General features: G+C 57.0%; 2 protein-coding genes across 3 annotated transcripts in view; both read left to right on the top strand.

Moving 5' to 3' along the window:
- Positions 1–9091, top strand: part of GRIK5 (glutamate ionotropic receptor kainate type subunit 5) — a 63445-nt gene extending 54354 nt beyond the window's left edge. For both annotated transcript variants that reach the window (XM_070387619.1, XM_070387620.1), the window contains exons 17-20: positions 464–689; positions 3338–3466; positions 3570–3691; positions 8117–9091. In XM_070387619.1, coding sequence (XP_070243720.1) covers positions 464–689; positions 3338–3466; positions 3570–3691; positions 8117–8533 — 894 coding nt within the window. In that variant the 3' untranslated portion in view covers positions 8534–9091. The remainder of the gene's footprint in view (positions 1–463; positions 690–3337; positions 3467–3569; positions 3692–8116) is intronic.
- A 4166-nt stretch (positions 9092–13257) lies between these two features.
- LOC138991643 (sodium/potassium-transporting ATPase subunit alpha-3-like) lies at positions 13258–21632 on the top strand. Its single transcript, XM_070386731.1, has 9 exons — positions 13258–13399; positions 17397–17486; positions 17596–17655; positions 17795–17998; positions 19421–19534; positions 19648–19782; positions 20133–20250; positions 20380–20648; positions 21621–21632. Exons 1-9 carry the CDS (start codon positions 13394–13396, stop codon positions 21630–21632), a joined length of 1008 nt encoding a protein of 335 aa, XP_070242832.1. The 5' UTR covers positions 13258–13393.
- The last annotated feature ends 373 nt before the right edge of the window (positions 21633–22005 follow it).

The raw sequence follows: 22005 nt of genomic DNA, 5'->3' as shown, positions 1-22005 counted from the left end.
TCCTCATAAGGTCCCCACAGGGCCTGGAGGAGGAAAGCTGTCCTGTTTGGCCTGGATGGAGGTCTCCCTGAAGCAGGCTGGGCCCTGGAGAGAGAATGGGGTGGAGCTTCTGCTTCTCTGGATATACCCTGGGAACACTGGGAAGACAGGGCTGGGTGTTAAGCTGCGCCAAGACCCAAGGGTGGGAGAGAGAAAAAGGGTTGGAAAACAGGTCACGCCCCCTCCTTCCCAAGCCTTCAGTCCTCGGGTTCCTCGCTGGGCTGGTGGGTGTGGGGATGGTTTGGACCTGGCCTTGAGTAGTCTGTCTGTCTGTCTTGTCTCTCTCTGTCCTTGGCTCTGTCTTCCTCTGGTCTCCTCACTCTCTCCGCTTGAGGGAGACCTCCTGGAGGGCAGAGGGCTCGGGGAAAGGCAGGAGTGGAAAGACCCTCACCTGTGCTCCCCTCCCCGTGCTCCCCTTGCCCAGAATTCACGATACCAGACGTACCAGCGGATGTGGAACTACATGCAGTCGAAGCAGCCCAGCGTGTTTGTCAAGAGCACAGAGGAGGGCATCGCCCGCGTCCTCAACTCCCGCTACGCCTTCCTGCTCGAGTCCACCATGAACGAGTACCACCGGCGCCTCAACTGCAACCTCACCCAGATCGGGGGCCTCCTCGACACCAAGGGCTACGGCATCGGCATGCCGCTGGGTATGGCAGCCCTGGGTCCCCGGGCGGCTGGAGCCAAGCCGCAAGTGTGAGCAGGCCACAGGGAGGGCCAGACCCTCCCTGAGTGGCAGCCCTGGGGCCCTGGGCGGCTGGAGCCAAGCCACAAGTATGAGCAGGCCACAGGGTGGGCCAGACCCTCCCTGAGCAGGCTGGGTGTGCTCTGTGTAGCCTCCTGCCTGTGTGGCCTTGGGCAGGTGTCGCCACCTTCCTGAGCCTCTGTGCCCTCCACCAGGATAAACAGGCCTAGGAGCCATCCACTCCAGCCCTGCAGAGCAGCTGGGAGAACCCTGTGAGGCTCGCCACCTTCTCCCATTGCCCCAGGGCCCCTCCAGGGGGGAGGGTATGGTTTTGCTGACTTCACATTCTCTGCACCAAACCCACAGCCTGGCCCAGCGCAGGTGCTCAGGAAATGACAATGGATGTTGTTGGATGGGTGGAAGGGAGGGAGGAAGAATGATGGATGGATCTGCCAGGGAGACCTGGACGAGTTTTTCCAGGGCTGGTGTTGGAAACTCACCACTGATTCTGTCACCCAATTTTGGCTTTTAAACCTACCTATATTCTGATGATTGCTGCATTACTCACCTGTGACTACATAACAAATGAGCCCAAATTTTAGCAGCTTTGCAGTAGCGTCAGTGCTGTTATCGGGGAAACTGTGGTGCCTGGTGCTCTGAGAGACAGGATCCGGAGTCACACCAACCTGGATTACAATCCCAGCTTCCTCCCTGACTCAGGCGACAATGTCATCTGCCTCCTTCAGATAACGAGGGTGGTAATACCTACCTCGGGCTTCCCTGGTGGCTCAGCGGTAAAGAATCCACCTGCCAATGCAGGAGATGTGGGTTCAGTCCCTGAGTGGGGAAGATGCCCTGGAGAAGGAAATGGCAACCCACTCCAGTATTCTTGCCGGGAAAATCCCTTGGACAGGGGAGCCTGGGGGGTTACAGTCCATGGGGTCGCAAAGGGTCAGACACAACTTAGGGACTGAACAGCAACAGTACGTGCCTCACAGGATCACTGTGAGACCTGAATACATTTCTGTAGACCAAGGGTCTAGCACATAGTAGGTGTCTGCTAAATACCCATCACCACACTTGCCCTAGTTTCTGGCACCTGGAATCATCACAGTGGGGACTCCCCTGGTGGTCCAGTGGTTAAGACTTCACCTTCCAATGCAGGGGGCGCAGGTTTGATCCCTGGTCGGGAAGCTAAGATGCCTTACAGTCCAAAAACCAAAACATAAAACAGAAGCAATATTGTAACAAATTCAATAGAGACCTTAAAAGTGGTCCACAGAAAAAAAATATTTTTTTTAAAAAGAATTACCATAATTAGTTCAGGGTAGGATGTGGGTGGGACCCAAGGATAGTTTAAGGGAAGGATCTGAGGGCAGGGAGGAGAGAGGTGGTTCAGGTCTGGGGCCATGCAGAGGAGAGGTGTGACTGGGCATGTGGCAGGTCTGATGCCCTACTGTGTGCCAGGACTGTGCTGGGTACTCAGAGGCCACAGCAGGGAGCTAGCTGCTGAGCCCCCACCTCAGCTGTCTACTGGGGCGAAGATGGCAGACAGACAGTTAACACATAGCCTTATAAGGTGACATCATGTGGTCACTACTGCTCTGAAGTAAATTAGCGGAAGAGATGGACAGGGAGTGGGGTGCTTGTTGTCATCTTTTTTTAATCTGGCTGCACCACATAGCTTGCCGTATCTTAGTTCACCAACCAGGGATTGAACCCAGGCCCCCCATAGTGAAAGCACAGAGCCCTAACCACCGGACTGCTGGGGAAGTCCCTGGCATTTTAAACAGAGTTAGAGAAGACCTTTCTGAGGCACCATGTGAGCTGCACCTTGAGTGAAGTAAGGAAACGAACATTCCAGGCAGAAGCAAAAGTCCTAAGGGAGCCCCAGGTGGCAGGACCGGTGAATGCAGGATCTTGTTGAACCTGTGAACATCTTTTTTTTTCTAGCTGCAAACAGAAGTCATTGGAGAGTTTTAAGCACCAGAGAGGTGTGATCTATGACTGTGTTTCTGAAATTGTCTCTCTGGCTGCTGTGTTGAGAAGAGCTTCAGTGAGGAGTGAGGGAGGGGGCCACAAGGAAGGGAGTGGTGTTGTTCAGTCGCTCAGTTGTGTCTGACTCTTTGTAATCCCACGGACTGCAGCATGCCAGGCTTCACTGTCCTTCACTATCTCCCAGAGTCTACTCAAACTTATGTCCATTGAGTTGATGATGCCATCCAACCATCTCATCCTCTGTCCCCCGCTTCTCCTCCTCCCTTCAGTCTTTCTCAGCATCAGGGTCTTTTCCAATGAGTCAGCTCTTTGCATCAGGTGGCCAAAGTATTGGAGCTGCAGCTTCAGCATCAGTTTTTCCAATTCAGGGTTGATTTCCTTTAGGATTGACTGGTTTGATCTCCTTGCTGTCCTGGGAGGGGGAAATGGTGACAAATGTGACAGGTCGGGGGCTTGGCCCAGAGGTGGTTAAGGGGAGATGGTGAGCAGTAGTCAGATAGAGGGTGGACAGGGAAGATGCTGGGCACATGGCAGAGCCGGGAGGAGAGGAGCTGGGCCTTGGGGGGCAGGGCTCCAGTGTCCCAATGACCTGCCCCTGCCATGTGCCTGGTCCAGGCTCCCCGTTCCGGGATGAGATCACGCTGGCCATCCTTCAGCTTCAGGAGAACAACCGGCTGGAGATCCTGAAGCGCAAGTGGTGGGAGGGGGGCCGCTGCCCCAAGGAGGAGGACCACCGAGCCAAAGGTCAGCTGCCCCCGCGCACCCTGCCCTTCCTGGAGGCCCCTCACTGGCCCCTTCCTCCCCCGCCCACAAGGCCCGACCCCTGGCTCTCCCCTTCCACCCCCAGGCTTGGGCATGGAGAACATCGGGGGCATTTTTGTCGTGCTCATCTGTGGCCTCATCATCGCTGTCTTCGTGGCGGTCATGGAGTTCATATGGTCCACACGGAGGTCGGCAGAGTCAGAAGAGGTAAGGAGGCTAATGAAGGGTATGCGGGGAAAAGCGGGACCTCGGGGGTGGTGGGGGGTCGTGAAGACTGTGGCATTGGGAGCCATTCCTGGAAGAATGCGGGGGAAGGGGTGGGAGCCAGGGAGGGGAGAGATGATCCTCCAGGGGTCCCAGAGCTCCAGAAAGAGGTGAGAGCAGGGACTTCGCTGGTGGTCCAGTGGTTAGGACTTGGTGGTCTCAAGGCAGAGGGTCCCGGTTCAATCCCTGGTCGGGGAACTAAGATCCCACAAGCTGCAGGGCAGCGAAACTTTAAAAAAAAGAGGAGAGGGCAGAAGGAAGACGAGAGAGAGGGTCCACGGACATGAGGAAAGGTAGAGCGGGAAGAGGGCGCCGGCAGCCGTGAGGATGCGGGGGAAGGAGTGAGAAGGGGCACCGAGAGAAGGCTGGGGAGAGAACGAGGTGGTGGATAAGGAAGAAATAGCAGGAGAGACAACGGGGCAAGGAGAATGCAGCTGTATGCGGCAGCAAGGAAGCCGGCGTGCTGGCCGCTCTCACGCCCTGTGCCGGCGCGGGCTGCCCACCCACACTCCACCGCTGACCCGGCGGCCCGCCCCCTCGCTCCTCCTCCGCGATTCCCGCCTTGCGCGCCCTCTGCCAGCCTCCAGCCCCGCCTCCCCCTCCCGCTGTGAGCCCTTGACCTTGCTTCTGCTCGCCTGAGAAAAGCAGAGGAGTCCGAGAGCCTGCCAGCCCTCACCTCCACATCCCGCCACCCGTCTGCCCTCTCCACTCGCCCCATTAGTTATTCCAAATGAGCATCCACCTCCTCGCTAACACTCCCTCCACCTGTGCCCGGTACCCTCTCGCCTTCCCAAGGACATGCCTCAGCTTTCCTTCCCTCCAGCATCATCAGTTTTCCTCTCTCTATCGGATCAAGCCAGGTGTCAGACAGATACACTATCGTTTCTCCCATCTTCAAGGAATCCTCTCTCTCGACTCAGATTCCCCTCCTGGTCACCAGCCCATTCCTCCCCTTCTGTGGTAGCCTTGACAGGGTGTTTCCAGTTTCTGTCCTTCCATTCATTCTTGGACACACTCCCATCCACCTTCTGTCCCCGCCCCTCTGCTGAAGCCAGTCTTGCCATCCACAACCTTCACATCTGAAATCCGGTGCCTGAGTCTCCGGCCTCATCACTGTGAGGTAGCCCAGGGCTCCCACACAGCTGGTCACCACCTCCTCAGCCCTCTCTGGTCCTGCTCCTGTCTCATCTTCCTCCTACCTCTCTGACATTCTCGTTGGGGGGCCCTAGGGCTCGGGCCTTGGACTTCTCTTCCTCACCTCCCTCGGTGATCTCTTCCAGCCAAATGGTTTGCAAGACCGAATGCTGATGACTCCTGCATTATTCATCCGTTGCCACGTAACAAGCTATCCCCCGTTTTAGCAACTTCCAACAACAAACTGATACCAGTTCATAGTTTCCATAGGTCAGGAATCTGGAGCAGCTTAGCTGGGTGGTCCTGGCAGCTCAGTGTCTCTGCTAAGGTCACGTGCATGATTTCATGGGGAGTTGCTGTTGTCTGGGGGCTTCCCAGGTGCTGCTAGTGGTAAAGAACCTGCCTGCCAATCCAGGATATGTAAGAGATGCAGGTTCGCTTCCTGGGTCAGGAAGATCCCCTGGAGGAGGGGGCATGGCAATCCACTCCAGTATTCTTGCCTGGAGAATCCCATGAACAGAGGAGCCTGGCGGCTACAGTCCATAGGGTCGCACAGAGTCGGACACAACTGAAGTGACTTAGCACGCACGCACAGAGGCCCCAATGGGGCTAGAGGATCTGTTTCTAGGATGGCTCCCTGTCTCACAGTGTACTTGGGGTTTTAATTTATGGGAGTGACTGGGTGATGATTTGGAGACGCCAGTGCCAGGGAAAGAATAATTTAGTACTTATATCACCTAACAGAAGCCCGTGCTCCCCCCACCACCAACGCCACTGGGGCCACAAGGAAAGCGCCACCTTTAGTCAGGAAGCAGAAGAAGGGAAAGAGAAGCCTAGGGCAGAGGCTTTATTGGGAAAGGCAAGGCAAGTGGGGAAATGGCTTAGTACTCGGCCATGTGAACGCTGTTAGCAGGCTCTGGGCTAGAGGGGTGGTCTCTACTTGTCTGGTACCTGCCCTGGGTTGTTTTAGGGTTTGGTGTGTGAGTCAAATAAAGGGGGAGTATAGATTCAGAACTGGTTGGGTTTTCGTATGAAAGGCAGGTTCCCAACTCTTTGCTGTCCCTAAGAATTGGCTAGCTCTGGGAGGGTGGTCTCTCCCTGGCTAGCAAGATGTTTAAGATGTCAAAACATCCTGAGATAGAATAAAAATACACTCATTCACATGGCAGTGGGCAGGAGGCCTCAGTTCCTCACTCAGAGACTTCTCCATAGGGCTGTTTGAGTGTCCTCAGGCTGTGGCAGCCGACTTGTCCCAGAGCGAGGGATCCAAGAGAGAGCCAAAATGTCAGCCGACCTAGCCTTATTCTGTGGATCACACAGTGGCCTTCCTACAAAGGCAAAGGGGATTACACAAAGGTGTGAACACCCCAGGGGCAGGATCTTGGAGGCTGACTGCCATAACCTCCAGGTGTGTATCCCTTCCAGGGACCTCTCCCTGAACCCACAGTTTGTAAATTCAGCTCCCTGTACTCTGCACCTCCACGAGGATGTCCACCCGGCGGTGCGTGATGTCATGTGGCCAGCACGGAGCTCCTGCCCACCCACCAGGCAACACTGTCATTGCTGGGACCAAAACATGTAGAGTCACCCTTCACCCCTCCCTCTTCCTCACACCCTCTACCTGATCTCAGCAAAAACTGTGGGCTCTACCTTTGAAACACACCCAGAATTCAAACTCTTCTCACCTCCTTGGCCACCACCACACTGGTCCAGTCACTGCCATCTTTTGCCTGGTGATCAGAGTGGTTTCTTAGGGGCCTCCCTGCTCTTGCCCTTGGTGTCCCTACAGTCTTCTCAGCACAGCTTCAGAGTGATCTGCTGAAAGCACAGCAGTCCTGTATCTAAAACTCTTCTGACTCAGTTGTTCAGTCACTCAGTTGTGTCTGACTCTTTGGGACCCCATGGACTGCACCACGCCAGGGTTGCCTGTCCTTCACCATCTCCTGGAGCTTGCTCAAACTCATTCCGTTGAGTCAATGATGCCATCCAACCATCTCGTCCTCTGTCATCCCCTTCTCCTATCTTCAATCTTTCCCAGCATCAGGGTCTTTTCCAGTGAGTCAGCTCATCTGACTCAGAGTAAAAGCCAAATGCTTACTGTGGACTCTGGGCCTTAAACGAGCCAGCCCCCATTGCTCCTCTGACCTCATCTCCTGCCATGCCCCCTTGCCCACCCCACCCCAACCACCCTGACCTGCTCCAGGTTCTTCCAGCACCTCCTCACCTGTATCCAGCTGAACTGTCTGCCCTCCCTCCTACCGGGTCCCATGCAGCTCATCCCCGCCCTGCCTTTGTCTACTTGCAAGTCCTCTTCTCAACGAGTCTCCCCTAAAGTCTCATCTCAACGTTCCACCTTGCTCCCCACCCACGCCCCTATCTCTCTTCCGAATTTAATTTTTCTCCAAAACACTCATCACCGTCGAACATACTGTGTCTTTAGGTTTTGTCTCTGCATGCTGGAATATAACCTCCAGGAGGGCAGGGGCTTCCACCTGTTCTCTGCTGTGGCCCTAATGCTCCCAGACGGTGCCTGGGACACTGTAGGTGGTCTGCCTGTACGTTGTGAAAGTGTTAGTCACTCAGTTGTGTCTGACTCTTTGCGACCCCATGGGCTGCAGCTCTCCAGGTTCCTCTGTCTGTGGGATTTTCTAGGCAAGAGTACTGGAGTAAATAGCCATTGCCTTCTCCAGGGGATCTTCCCCACCCAGGGATCAAACCTGGGTCTCCTGCTATGCAGGCAGATTCTTTACCATCTGAGCCACCAGTAGGTGGTCAGTACCGAGCACAGGAATCAGTGACAGAGGATGGAGAACAAGTAGGAGGGAAGGACTAGAAGCAGTTAGAAACTTTCGAGTGAAAAGACAAGAGGCGAGATAGTAGGAGGAGAGGAGCATGGCTCAGAGGTGAAGGGCCGATTTAAGAACAAATCCAGAGAATAAGGGAGACGGGAGAGAGAAGTGGAGGACAGACAGGAGTTGAGAGGCGAGAAGGAAGAGCACGGGGAGAGAAGGGACCTGCGAGGGAAGAGCCTAGGAAGAGAGGAGAGGATGGAAGGAAGGGAGAGGACGAGAGCGCAGGTGGGAAAGAGGAAGAGAGGTGAACACAGCGGTGGGTGGGGCGGGGAGAGCAGGAGGATGTGAAGAGCGTGGCCTGGAGGACCAGAGGCGTGGAGAGGGAGGAGGCGCGGCGGCAGGGAGGGCGCAGACCATGACCGCCGCCCCGCGCCGCCCCCAGGTGTCGGTGTGCCAGGAGATGCTGCAGGAGCTGCGGCACGCCGTGTCCTGCCGCAAGACGTCGCGTTCCCGCCGGCGCCGGCGGCCCGGCGGCCCCAGCCGGGCCCTGCTGTCGCTGCGCGCCGTCCGCGAGATGCGCCTTAGCAACGGCAAGCTCTACTCTGCTGGCGCGGATGCGGGCAGCGCGCACGGGGGCCCCCAGCGCCTCCTGGACGATCCGGGGCCGCCAGGCGGGGCTCGGCCCCCCGCCCCCACGCCCTGCACCCACGTGCGCGTCTGCCAGGAGTGCCGGCGCATCCAGGCACTGCGGGCGTCCGGGGCCGGCGCGCCCCCGCGTGGCCTGGGCGCCCCCGCCGAAGCCACCAGCCCGCCCCGGCCCCGCCCCGCCGGCCCCCGCGAGCTGGCCGAGCACGAGTGACCACGGGAGGGCGCCCGGACTGATGCAGGGGCCGGGCTCGCCCCAGGCCCCGGTCGCCCTCGCTTCCCCAGTGGGCGAGGGACGAGACTTGCGCCCGCCGCGCGCCGGACGCCGCGATTTTGCCTTCGGTTCCCGGTGAAGTCCGAGGCTCGGTTCCAGAGCCTGCCTGCGCCCCCTAGTGGACTCGCCGGAGGGAGCCGCGGACGCCCGCACTCCGCCCCCGACTGCGGACAAAGACGAGCACAGGGACCGAGAACTCCGGGGGCCGGGACTGCAGGGGTCGTTCCCGGAAGCAGAAAGCAGTCCGCGGGGAGAACCCCATCCTGGGACTTCTCAGGCTCCCCAAGACTTGACGCAGCCCTCCCCACTTCTGGAGAAGTGGGAAGCCTCTGGGCAGATGGGTGTCCCCTGGCGCCCCTCGACTCTTCTCTTTCTCTCTTTTTTTTGGGGAGAAACCTCCGAATTTCTATGAGACCCCCACAGGGAGGGGGTCAGTTGGGCCTCCATCCCTCCCCCTGCCACAGCCCAGTCCCTGTTGGAATAAAAAAAAGAACAAAACCCCAAAGCTGGGGATACGCAGGTCTCATTTCCTGGGGGTGTGAGGGCACCGAAGGCTTGGGCTTCCTCTCCCCACCCCCAGGGAGTCTGCTTAGAACCGCAGACTGGATGGTCACCCCTTCACTCTCTCGATTCTCCGCCCTGCCCGCAGACAGCAGGTCAGCGCAGGTCTGGGCAGCTGGCCCTTCTCCACTGACCTTCTCCCAGGACAGAAGGAGGCAGCTCTCCCTGAGACAGATGGAGAGATGGAGGGATCTGGAGAGGCGGAGATACCAGGAAAAGGAGACATAGAATGACAGAAACCAGATGGGGCTGGGGGAGGGGAGGGCGAGTGAACAGTTCAGTGTGGTGGTGCCCCGGCTAGCCCGGACGGTGACAGGTGTGTGCCTGGGCCAGGGTGATCTGTTGGCTTTGTAATCGTGTGCATGTGTGAACCTCCCTGAGACCACCTTCAGTTGTCTGTGCCCCCGATCCTGTGTTTCTGCTGAAAACGTAACTCCCCAGCCCCCAAGAGAGGAAGTGAGAAATCCCAGTGGAGGGGGAGGTGGCGGGGCGGGAGGCCGAAGGGCCGGTGGAGCAGGGAAAAGGGTAGGTCTGCTTTCTGTCCCCGCCCTCCCCCGCCCCGCTGGAGGTTTCTGTGGAAACTGCCGCTGAGAAAGGACGAGTGAAGGTCACACAGCCAGAGCCAAAACGAGGCCGAGTGGAAGGGGGAGATATGGAGAGGTGGAGAGAAAGAGATGGGACAGGAATGAGCAAGAGACAGAAAGGGAAGAGACAGAAATGGAGTAGCGATGGGGAGAGACCACGGAGGTGGGGGAGAGACCACGGAGGTAGGGGAGAGACCACGGAGGGGAGCAGAGAGGGATGGGGAAATAAGCCAAAGAGGAAACAGGGGGACAAGCCATAATGAGGTGGGAAAACGGTGAGACAGAATGGGAGAGAGGAGGGGTAGACAGAGAAAACAGGTTAAGAGACCGGGGGTTGTTGGGGCTGAGAGAAGCAGAGACTGAAGTGGAGCAGAGATAGGTGAGAAACAAGAAGCCTTGGAAAACTAGATGTAGACGTTAGGGGGCCCCGAGTCGTGGAAATGCTAGAGATCAAGCGAGGGAAAGGAGAGAGGCTGGGCCCCGCCCCTCGGGCAGGCGGCCCAGAGCTCGGGAGCTGTCCGTTCAGCACCGGCCTGGCGCGCAGCATCGCCCTGTCTCCCCGACAGGACCTGCCAGCCTTCGCACGGCTTGGGCACGCCACATCCGGGGGACCCCGCCTGTCACACAGCACCCCATCTCAACCTGGCCTCTTCCGTGTCTCAGACACTTGCCAGATGTGTGCCCTTCAGAGGCAGGTGTGGGGGCGAGCTTGTGTCTCAGGATGTTTCTTGTTTCCACATCTCTTAGAGACTAATCAATGTCTCTGCCCTTGAGCGGGAATGTCAGTCCGTCAAGGTGATAGAATATGGCTGCAGACATTTGTGGTCTCTTCCATTCTCTGTCCCAATACCAAGCATCAGGTCTCCCATTTCTGAGTCTCCCCCACCCCCATTTCTGCTCTATCTCTTCAGTCTTTATCTCTGTCTCCCCAGTTTGCCAAACATGTCTGCCTGGCTCTCTATGTCCCGTGTCTCTCTGTCATCTTCACTAAGTAATGCAGTTGATCTGTCTCCTCCATCTGTTTCCTCATTTCTGTCTTTGCCAGTCTGTCTGTCTTTGTCGGTCTTTCTGTTTTTCCTTTCCTATTTGCATCTCTCTGGTTTTGAACTCTGTGTCCATTCCTCCCCTTAGTCTCTCCTTCCATCTCTCTTGCCGAGTTCCCTTGTCCCCATCCATCCCTGTGACCTTCGTAAATCTTCCTCCTCCCCCACCCAACTTCCGCAAAGCCTCACATTGGGAACACTGTGCACAGTCATCAATCTCCCCAAACTGAGGAGGGAGTGCATGAGGGGGGACAGGAGCCTGTCTGGGGTGCAGTCTCCCCCAGCCCAGCTGGTGAGCAGAAGGAGAGAAGGCCAAGAATCTCCTGGGATCCTGAAACCCCCCAGGCTTCTCCATCCCCCCAATCTCTCTGCCATGGTCCAAGCTCATCCCTGTAGGATAAGGTAGAGAGGAAAAAGATAAAGGTGGGACAGAGCCTCCCCCCTTCCCTCCCATCCCCCTCTTGGAAGGGGACAGAGTTCCGCAGAGGGGCCAACTACCAGGGCTAGAAGATGTGGCTCCCCCCCCTCCCCAGTCTCCATGGAGACAGGCCAGATCTGTAAGCCCAGCCTCCTTTGCTGCATACGCTGCCTCCCTGTTACTATGGCAACAAAGGACAGCAGGGAAGGATGGGGACGGGTCAGAGTACAGGATTGGGCTGAGGCTCTGGGTGCTGGAGGAAGGAAGGAACCCACCTGCCTGCCCCCTTTTGCTCTCTGGCCCAGTCTCCCTGTCCTTGTGGTTCTGTGGTTTTGAATCTCCCATTTTTTGTGTCTCACTCCAGCCTTCAGCCTTTCACACAAATCAGTGACCTGGTCCTTAACCTTCACGCCCCTTGCCTGTCCCCCACATCTCGACTTCCATAGGTGGGAGGATACCCACATTCTGAAAAAGCTACAGAGACAGGCTCTTGCCTGCCCTTTCTGCCATCCCCACAGAGTCTGGGAGTGTTCCTCATAGAGCAGAGAGGTGTGGGTGGGAGGCTGTAACTCCTCAGGCTCCAGTGGGTGGCCGATGGGATGTCGTGTGTATTGTGGCAGGCCTGGGGTGTGGGTGCCAGCTGTGCATCTGTGTGTGTGTATCAATATATGCCGAGCTGGGATGTGCACAGCGTGGGGGTGTGGGCATTGGGGGTGTTTGAAGCTACAATGCAAGTGTATAAGACAGCATTGCAATACATGATGAGTGTAGAGTGTGAGGTGTGTAGGATGGTGTTGCATGATCTGTGTCTGTGAATTATTGTGCCGTGCATAAGTCCGAGTGCACCCTTTGTCTGTCATTCACAATTAGCAATACTTTGGCAGTTTGGCATGGAAGGTCTTTGCGTGTGCCCAGATATATTGAGAAGGAGTGTGTGTGATGTTGTGTGACCACACAGCAGAGCCCACAAAGGTTCAAATGGTGTCTGGGGCAGTGTGAGGCCTGTGTCTGTGTGACGGTGCTGAGTGTGGATGTGTACTGGTTCATGGGCCCATGGGTGAAATGTTTACTGGTCTCTGTGTGAGATGGTTTAAGGCCAGCTATGATGGAGCATGTGACATGTGTGTCTGTGAGGTGGTGTTTTAAGGGTGTGTGTTCCTCTGCATGGCATTTTATGCCTGTGTGATTCTGTTGTGGTGTGCTGGGGTGTGCAGTGTGCTGTGTGTTCGTGAGTCTCTGGGCTTGTTTTGATGGGGTACTGTGAGATGTGTGGGAAGTGATAAGCTGGTATGTGACAGAATGTGACTGTGAAACTGGTGGTGTTGGTGGGTGTCCCCAGCGTCTATGCTCTCTGGGTGATGGTTGGGTGTGAGTCCCATGCTTGGTGGGATTCTCTGGCTGTGATGTGTCTCCTGTGTACCTGTGCAGTTGTGTCTCGTTGGATAACTGCAGTGCCATAGTGTGTGGGGGGAGGTCACACACTGAGGGGGCCTCAGGGCTCCGCCCCCCTCTGCAGCGTCCCTGCTCATCGCGGGGTATCTTTCTCGCCTCTTGGGTTCCCTCCATCTCCGCCTCCTGAACAGCACCCCACAGTCTCCAGGGCTCCCCCTGCCTCACTGCAGAGAAGGGTGCTCTGGCCCTCCTGCCTTATTGCAGTGGCTTACGGGGCTTACCCCCACCCGGTGTGCACCTTCCACAGCGCACCCCTCCCTCTGGTGGCACACAATGAGGGGGGATTCCGGGGCTCTCCCACCCTCAGCGCCCCCTCCTAGGAGGCGACACCCCACACTGCAGGGGCTTCCAGGTCCCTCATTGGCGGGGGGTGGGGGTGGGCTCCGGGTTCTCCGCTTCCCGCAGCGCTCCCCCTTCGCCACCGAGCCGCCACTTTGCGGAGGCTGGGGGGCGGGGAGAACAGCTGCAGTACCGGGGGCGGGGCCGCGGGCCATCCATCAGGGCGGCGGCGCCCCTGATTGGCCGGCGCCGGCCCCCCCGCGGGCACGGGCATATGAGGAGGCGGAGGCGGCGGCGGGCGCCGCAGACTCTGTGCGGTAGGGCTGACCGCCGGACCCACGCGCCGACAGAGGCGCGGGCGCTGCAGAGGCCCCCAGCCCGAGCCCGCGCCTAAGCCCACCCTGAGGCCCCCTGCCTCGGCCCCTGCCCCGCCTGCGTGCCCCTGTCCCCCGGAGCCGCCAAGATGGGGGTAGGTGCTCGGGCCAGCCAGGAGATGCCTGTATGCGAGTGTGTGTGTGTGTGTATGTGTGTGCATGCCTGTGTGTGTGACATTGTGGGTCCAGTGACATTGGGTGTCTGCGGAGAGCGGGGGACGAGGACTCTGGGACCTCTGCTCTCTGGGACCCGGGTGCAGGCCCCTGGGAGCCAGCTGACCCTGCCCATCCGTGTGGTTGTGTCGCTGGCTGAGTGTGTGCCCGGGGCCGCCTGGGTCGGTGGGAGTCTGTGGCGCATGTTGGCGTGTCCTTTGTGTGCGGGGTCCGCGGGGCGCGGACCAGCCTTCGGCCTCTCTGTCTGACCCGGTGTGGTTCTCTGCTCAGCCGAAGATGTGCGTGTGCGTGTGCGCGTTCCTGGTTCTGTCAGGCCTGGCAGCACCGTTCGCCTGCGATTGTGTGGCTCGGGTCGTGTCTGAATGCCTGCACCCGTGTCTGGGTGTGTCTGAACGCCGGTGTTTGTGTCTGGGGGTGTTGAAGCCCGTCTGCTTCCGTGGCCAGGCAGGGATAGGTCCAGACTATGAGATGCACACCCGATGACCTCCCTTTCTCCTTCCAGGCCCTCATGGGGTTGCTCCGCAGTGCGGAGCAGCCTGGGTCTGCAGCGTGTGTCTACCTCCTAATCTGGGGGAGCAGACCTGGGGGCTGCGGGGAGCAGGAGAGCCACGGCAGGGAGACTGAGTGCCTTGCTGAGGGCTATGTGTGCAAATGCGTGTTGTGGGGGTATTGTGCATGCCCGGCTATGCCCTTTCCTCTGTGTCCGTGTGTCCTTGTCTGTGAGTTTCTCCAGCAGATGCCGCCTCTTTCCCTGGCTGACCACCTGACCCCCCAGCTGCAGCCCTGGATCCCTCCCTGAGTGTCTGGGGCGGGGCCAGAGGGAGGGGGTGGGGGGAAGGAGGCTGGTAGGCTGGGCTGGGTGGGATGAAGAGAGAGGGGGTTGGGATGGGAGAGCGAATATGAGGGATGGGGAGAAAGATGGCGGAGGAAGGCTGTTGGGTCCAGGAACGGAGGTGGGGGATGGGGCTGCAGGTCGGTGGATGGGGGTGGGCGAGGCTGAAGGGGAAGAAGAATTGGATGGGGAGAGGACTGGGAGAGAGAAGGTGCAGGTGGAAGTCAGTGATGGCTTCCAGGTAAGTGGAAATGGAAGGGAAGCCATGGGCAGATTGGAAGACAGGGCTGAGGCTAAATGCCTTAGATAAGAAATTGGGGGCGGGTCTTAGGAAAAGACGTGGGACAGGAGAAGTGAGCGCTTTAGACATGGGAGACAGAGACATGGGAAGACAGAGAGAAATGGGCAGACACAGAGAGAGATGCTCTGAAAGAGACAAAGAGATAGAGAAACAAAGAGAGAAAAAGAGACATAGAGACAAAGAAAGAGACAGACACGGGCAGGAGGATATGGAAAGACAGAGAGATATAGACAAAGAGAGACATGGAGAGACAAAGAGAGAAACTGAGGCTGAGATGAGGAGACCCGAGGACAGACATATCCCATCCAGAGACAGCCAGAGGCAGCCTGGATGACAGGAAAAGGGGACAAAGGGCACAAGGGGAGGTCGACTGAGATGCCGGGATGAGGCCTCAGACACCTTGAAAGGGGGAGGGACGGGCGGGCCAAGGGGCAGAGCCTGCCTGAGCTCGGCTGGCGTGGAAAATGGCGAGGAACTGCAGAGGCGGCTGCAGCGGCCAGACACGCGTGTCCCCCACCCTCTGAGGTGCTCCCGCCCCGCAGTGCGCCCATCTGGGCCTCCTGCCTTGACTGGGAAAGCCTCGGCTCCCCCTCCAACAGATGGAAGCCCGCCCCCAAGGGAGTCTGGTCATGACAAGGGCAACCAGCAACCAAGGCTCACCTGCCAGGGACTGGGGTACCCCAGTCCCTCCTCCCTCAGACCCAGGAGTCCAGGCCCCCAGCCCCTCCTCCCCCAGCCCCAGGATCCAGACCTCCAGCCCCTCCTCCCCCAGACCCAGGAGTCCAGACCCCCAGCCTCTCCTCTCTCAGATGGAGGAGTCTGGGACTCCACCCCTGGGTCTCACAGGGACCCAAGCATCAGCTCCTGGCCTTCCCTAAGTCTTCAGGGGTGGGCAGCTAGTTTTCTTCCCACCTCCCTCCAGGCCCCTCTCTCTCCTCTCTTGCCTGCCCCTGATTTCTCTAACTTGTGCCCACGACCTTGTATCTCCACTCTCTCCGTCTGTGGGTCTGCCCCTTGTGGAGGCTGAGACACCTCCTGAAGCGGAGGTGGAGGAGGGTCCTCCCTGCCTGCCTGAATCTCCATGCTCAGTGTCAGACACAGCACTGCTGCAGGGCTGGCCCAGCGCCAAGCCACCCTCGTGCCCCCTGAAACCCAGGCTCCCAGGCCTTTAGGATGCAGTAGCCCCCCGGGCTCAGCCTCCGGGTCTGGGGGCAGACAGCAGGCAGCTCAACCCTCTACAAGGTCACGAGGGGATTAGCGCTGAGCCGTGCTGAGCCTGGGATCCCAGCTTGGCTCTGGGCCTGTAAGATCTGTCAGCGGGCCTCTATCAGCACCCAGCCTCACCCCACCCCTCCTGCCAGCCTTCAAGGACGCTGGCTTCCCCATGAGCCCAAGCCCCCAAACTAGAACTTCCACCGCTCCCCCTACACTACATCCAGTTCACGCCAGGCCTGGAGGACTTGTGCCTCTTGCTCTTCTGTACCCTGAATCCCAGCCAGCAGCTAGTCTGTCCTTCAGAGACCTAAACATGCCCACCCCCACCCAAACGTATTCATGGCTCCCGCCATCCCCCAGAAGAGAGGCTAGGCCACAGCTTGTCAGTCAAGCCCCTCGGGACCGACTGCACGTCCAGCCAGGCCACCATCCCTGGGCCCAACGGGCGACCTCCTGGGCATTTGTCCCAACTGGTCCTCTGAAAGAGACATCCATGGAGTTGGGAGAAGAGACCCAAGAAAAGAGCCAGGAAGAAAAGACAGGGAGAGACCTGGGGGAGTTATATGGGGGAGGCCTGGAGCTGGAAGCACAGAGATGCCAAGATGGATGAGAGAGAGAGAGTGAAAGATACGGGGGTAGAGAGGAAGACAGCAGAACAAGACCGTGAGACACAGACAGACAAGATGGTTGAAACAGTAGAAACAGGGAGAGACACACCGAGCATTACAGAAAAGCAGGTACCTTGAGAGATGAAGACAGAAAGAAGTAGAGATAAGGATGGACAGAAAATACTGACACTCAGGGATAATCTAAGATCCCCACACACCAACTTGGAAAGAGATAGAAACCCAGGGAGAACACAGAGAGACTGACTCAGCCACACTCAGGGAGAGAGTTCAAGAGATGGTGACAGATATTATATGAGATGGAAAACATAAAGAGCCGGAGATCAGAGAGACAAAAGTCTCAGAGAGACACGCGTAAAGATGCAGAGACAGAGAATGTGAGTGATGAGAGAGTGAGATTAGAGAAAGAACTGCAGAGAGATGGAGATAGCCACAGATGGAGAGGTAAAGCGGCAGAAGGAGACAGAGAGACAAAAGGGAATAAGACAGGCACAAGCAGAGACCTGGAGAGGCAGATCAAGAGAGACAGACCAACAGACATAGCAAGAGACAGACACTTGGGGGGGTGGGGGGGCTTGGGCAAGCCCAGGGAGAGGAAGTAAGAGACAGAAAGAGACACACAGAGCAAAAAAGGACATATGGAGACTGAAGGGGAGAGACCTAGAGACAGAGAGAGAGAGACAGAGGCATAGACAGACCCAGATGGAGACTCGCTGGCGCAGAGATCCAAGGAGCCAGAGATGGGGGGTGGGGGTGGGAAGCAATAGGAGGAGACAAGCTTCGGGACTTCTGCGAGACACCCAGGCCGAAGGGCAGGGACAGAGCCCCCAGAGCAGGCCCTGCCCGGAGACGCAGCTGCACAGCCGCAGGGCCGGTGCCCCCCTGTAACCCCTTCTCGCCCGCAGTCTGGTGGTTCTGACAGCTATCGTGTCGCCACCTCGCAGGACAAGAAAGATGACAAGGGCTCGCCCAAGAAGAGCAAGGGCACCAAAGACCGCCGGGACCTGGATGACCTCAAGAAGGAAGTGGCTATGGTGAGTCCCACCCTCTGCGCCCACCCGCAGCAGACCCCTCCCCAAACGACCCCCCCTACCGCCAGGCCTCCACGCTCACCCAATGTCTCCCCAAACTCCTGTTCCTCAGACAGAGCACAAGATGTCCGTGGAAGAGGTCTGCCGGAAATATAACACCGACTGTGTACAGGTGCGGCCGGGCTGGAGGGACAGGGGTCCCAGGGGTGGGAGTGGGGGAGGCATGATCCCCACAATGCCTGAGGGTGCTCTGTAATGTTGGGGTGCCAGGTTTCTCCGAGAGGGTCCTATGTGGGTCCTGTGTCCCCCAGGGTCTGACCCACAGCAAAGCCCAGGAGATCCTGGCCCGAGATGGGCCCAACGCGCTCACACCGCCGCCGACCACCCCGGAGTGGGTCAAGTTCTGCCGCCAGCTCTTCGGGGGCTTCTCGATCCTGCTGTGGATTGGGGCCATCCTCTGCTTCCTGGCCTACGGCATCCAGGCGGGCACAGAGGACGACCCTTCTGGCGACAACGTGAGTGCCCTCCACCCGCCCCGCCCCACCCAGGAGGTCCTCCGCATAGAGACATGCGTGTCTCACTTCTCCCCTTGGACTTTTCAAAGCCCCGCCTCCGACTTCTTCTCATCTAACTTTCACAACCACTCAGTGAGAAAACCAGAGATGCAAGGAGGAAAACGGGCTCAGAAAGGACAAGTATGGGATCCTGGCGATCCAGTGGTTAGGGCTTGGCGCTTCCACTGCAGGGGGCCTGGGTTCGATTCCTGGTTGGGAACTAAGATCCTGCAAGCCACATGGTACAGTCAAAATAAATAAATAAATAAATAAGACCAAGTTGCTTGTTCAAGGTCACACAGTAGAAAGTATGAGCTGGGGCTCCATCCCAAAGCTGTGTTGTAACATCACTGGCCTTGAGGGTAGACACGAGCAGGTGGTCATGGCCTAAAAGATGCTCAGTGAATGGGCTCACGTAGAGACCCAGACACACCCACATGCTGATTTATCAGGGCCTGTTCACTCAGCACAGGGGACACACACACACACAGTCTCAACACAACACTCTTAAACATAGACCTGTATTCTGACTACACGGAGATCCTTGCACGCACACACCCACGCATGCGCATGTACACACTAGTGCAGAGTCAGTGCAGGCAGTCACACTAACACGTAGATTCAAGCACGGCCACCTAGTTTAGACACAGGCACAGACACAGACATGGACTGAGAGACAGACAGACGGACACAAGCACCCAAACACACAGAGTCGCAGGCATAACCTGGTGGCGGACAGAGCGGTGTGAGAGTCAAGCGCAGACAGGATTCTCAGAAATGAAAACCTGAACAGGTGAACAGACCCAGAGTCTCAGACCTAGGCAGACCAACAGAGAGAGACAGACAGAGACCCACCTAGAGAGAGTCAAACACAAACAGTCTCCTGCATTTAAAGTCAGGCTTTCAGTCAGACAGGCACGTTGATCTTAACACAGACAGACACATGGACAACAGCATACACACCGATTCTCTGACATAGGCTGAGAGACCCACAAAATAGAGAGATGGACAGACCAGAGGCTCAGGCACACTTTTGTTCAGGAAGAGAGATTCAAGGGAATTCCCTGGTGGTCCAGTGGTTAGGACTCCATGCTTTCACTGCTGAGGGCCTGGGTTTGATCCCTGGTCAGGGAACTAAGATCCCATAAGCTGTATGGCAAGCCAATAAACAAACAAAACAAACATTTTTTAAAAAAGAGAAAGAGAGACTCAAACATGGACAGCCAGAGAGACACAGACCCTCAAATAGATACAACCTGAGGTCAGACATACAATTGCAGAAGCCCACTTACTCAAAGCTCTCTCCCCAGACTGCACACATCTCAGGGTAGGGCTGGTGGGGAGTTGCTGTGGGGCGGGCTGTGACCTTGAGTCTGCCCACAGCTGTACCTGGGCATCGTGCTGGCGGCTGTGGTCATCATTACCGGCTGCTTCTCCTACTACCAGGAAGCCAAGAGCTCCAAGATCATGGAATCCTTCAAGAACATGGTTCCCCAGGTGAGGGGTGCCCAGGAAGGGGCCAGGTGGGGTGTGGACAGCTGCCGAGGCTGTGCCCAGAGACCTCAGGCAGAGAGCATCAGGGAGGTGACGCCTCTCTATCCCACCCGCAGCAAGCCCTGGTCATCCGGGAAGGTGAGAAGATGCAGGTGAATGCTGAGGAGGTGGTGGTCGGGGACCTGGTGGAGATCAAGGGTGGAGACCGAGTTCCAGCCGACCTGCGCATCATCTCAGCCCACGGCTGCAAGGTGGGCGTGGGGCCTAGCTCTGCCCTTCCTGGAGCGGCCCAGGAGTCCAGACCCCCAGCCCCTCCTCCTCAGACCCAGGAGTCCAGGCCCCCCCTCCTTCCCTAGACCTGCAAGTGCCTTTGACCTTGCCTAGAAGTTGCACCCTCTCCACCTTCAAGAGCCCAACTCTGACACCCAGACTTCTAGGTCTCTAGCTGTGACCTCCACAGACACAGGTTTCCTTAATTAATGAGATTTCCGCCTCATTAACAAAACAAAGGAACAAACAAAAATCTTGAAATCTCCTCTGAGCAAATGCCAGTTGACCCCAGGCCTGGGGTTGAGCCCTGTCCCCTGTGCCCTCACCCCAGGTGGACAACTCTTCCTTGACCGGCGAATCAGAGCCCCAGACCCGCTCCCCCGACTGCACGCACGACAACCCCCTGGAGACCCGAAACATCACCTTCTTTTCCACCAACTGCGTGGAAGGTGAGACAGTTGGGGTGGGGCGGGCACCTGGGTGGGGCCAAGCTGGTCCAGACAGACAGACGCACCTCAGGGGCTTGGGGTCTCTCTGCACCTCGCTGAGCCTCAGCCCTGTCCCCTCTGGCCACATAGGCACGGCTCGGGGCGTGGTGGTGGCCACGGGTGACCGCACCGTGATGGGCCGCATCGCCACTCTGGCTTCGGGGCTGGAGGTGGGCAAGACACCCATCGCCATCGAGATCGAACACTTCATCCAGCTCATCACTGGTGTGGCCGTCTTCCTGGGCGTCTCCTTCTTCATCCTGTCCCTCATTCTTGGATACACCTGGCTTGAGGCTGTCATCTTCCTCATCGGCATCATTGTGGCCAATGTCCCAGAGGGCCTGCTGGCCACTGTCACCGTAAGGCCCAGACCCCTGGGTCTGAGGGAGGAGGGGGCTGGGGGCCTGATGGCAAAGATCTTTTCTTTTAAAAAGTTTTTTTTATTTGGCTTCACTGGGTCTTAGTTGCCACATGCAGAACCCTTAGGCAATGATATTATTTTATTTACTTATTTATTTTTTTTGGCTGCAGCACACAGCATGTGGGATCTTAGTGCTCTGACCAGGAGTCGAAACTGTGCCCCCTGCATTAGAAGGAGAATTCTTAACCACTGAAGTCCAGTGGCAATGATCTTGATTGCAACTTGGGGGGCCGAATTGCAATCAAGACATCGAGGGCCAAATCCTCCCAGACATTGAAGAAGGAGGGTCCTGGGACTCAGTGGGCCTCATGAACAAAACAAACCAACAGGGATTTCCTGGCTGTCCAGTGGTTAGGACTCCGTGCTCTCACTGCCGAGGGCCTGGGTTTGATCCCTGGTTGGGGAACTAAGATCCCGCAAGCTAACCACCCTATCATTTTTGAAGTTAACTTACAAAATTAAGAAGCACACACCCTCATGGTAAAAATCAAAAGAATACATTAAAATAGTTAAAGAGTAAAATAACAGTCTGGACCCACTGCCTAGCCTAGCCATCACCCCCACTTCAGAAGCAGGCTCACTGTACTGTTCCCAGCAGAGGTGGGCACATTCCCACATATGTAGTAACTGTTTTCAGTGTACACAGAAGGGACCATCCTAGGAATACTGTTCTGCTCCTTGATTCTTTTAGAATCAATAGATCCTGCAAACTTTTCCATATTAGCAAATTCAAAGCTACTCTAGGTCAAGGTCTTTTATTGACCTACACTGTACACACAAGAGTTGCACATATGAACATACAACCTGATGAGCTGGAGTCAGTTGAACACACCCTAGGTCAGCGGCACCCAGACGGAGTTCCCTAGAAGCCCTCTCAAGACCTTGTTCAGCCCTTCTCCTGCAACCCCAGGATTACCCCTAGGATAGCCTGGTTTCAAACAGTAGTTTTTTTACTTCAAATCAGTGGAATCATTCAGCAGCAACTCTTGTTTCTGGCTCTTCTTTGCTGAACATTGTTTTTGAGCTTCACCCACAAGGTTGTAGGCACTGATCTCTTATCCTTTTTCATCTCTGTATAGTATTCCCATCTTTTATTTCTCCAATTTTCTCTTCTGCTGTTAGAGAACATTTTGGTTGTTTCAGTTTGGGACTATTATGTTGCTGCTGTGAACATTCTAGTATATTTTGGGGGGTGCATCTGAGCCCATTTCTATGAGTCTGTGCCTTGGGTGGAGTCTCTGGGTGATTCTTTGCCCAGGATTCTCTTTGGGCTAAGCAGTCAGGTTGTTGGACAG

This window comes from Bos mutus, chromosome 18 (assembly GCF_027580195.1).
Source record: "Bos mutus isolate GX-2022 chromosome 18, NWIPB_WYAK_1.1, whole genome shotgun sequence".
Classification (NCBI taxonomy): domain Eukaryota; kingdom Metazoa; phylum Chordata; class Mammalia; order Artiodactyla; family Bovidae; genus Bos; species Bos mutus.
The sequence above is the reverse complement of the archived record's forward strand: the minus strand, read 5'-3'. Positions and strand labels throughout refer to the sequence as shown.

Bases quoted from the DNA above. Each gene is read 5' to 3' on its own strand.
- LOC138991643 (XM_070386731.1), top strand. The intron at 19,535-19,647 runs GTGAGGGGTGCC...TCCCACCCGCAG, and splicing joins TCAAGAACATGGTTCCCCAG to CAAGCCCTGGTCATCCGGGA. The intron at 20,251-20,379 runs GTGAGACAGTTG...CTGGCCACATAG, and splicing joins TTCCACCAACTGCGTGGAAG to GCACGGCTCGGGGCGTGGTG.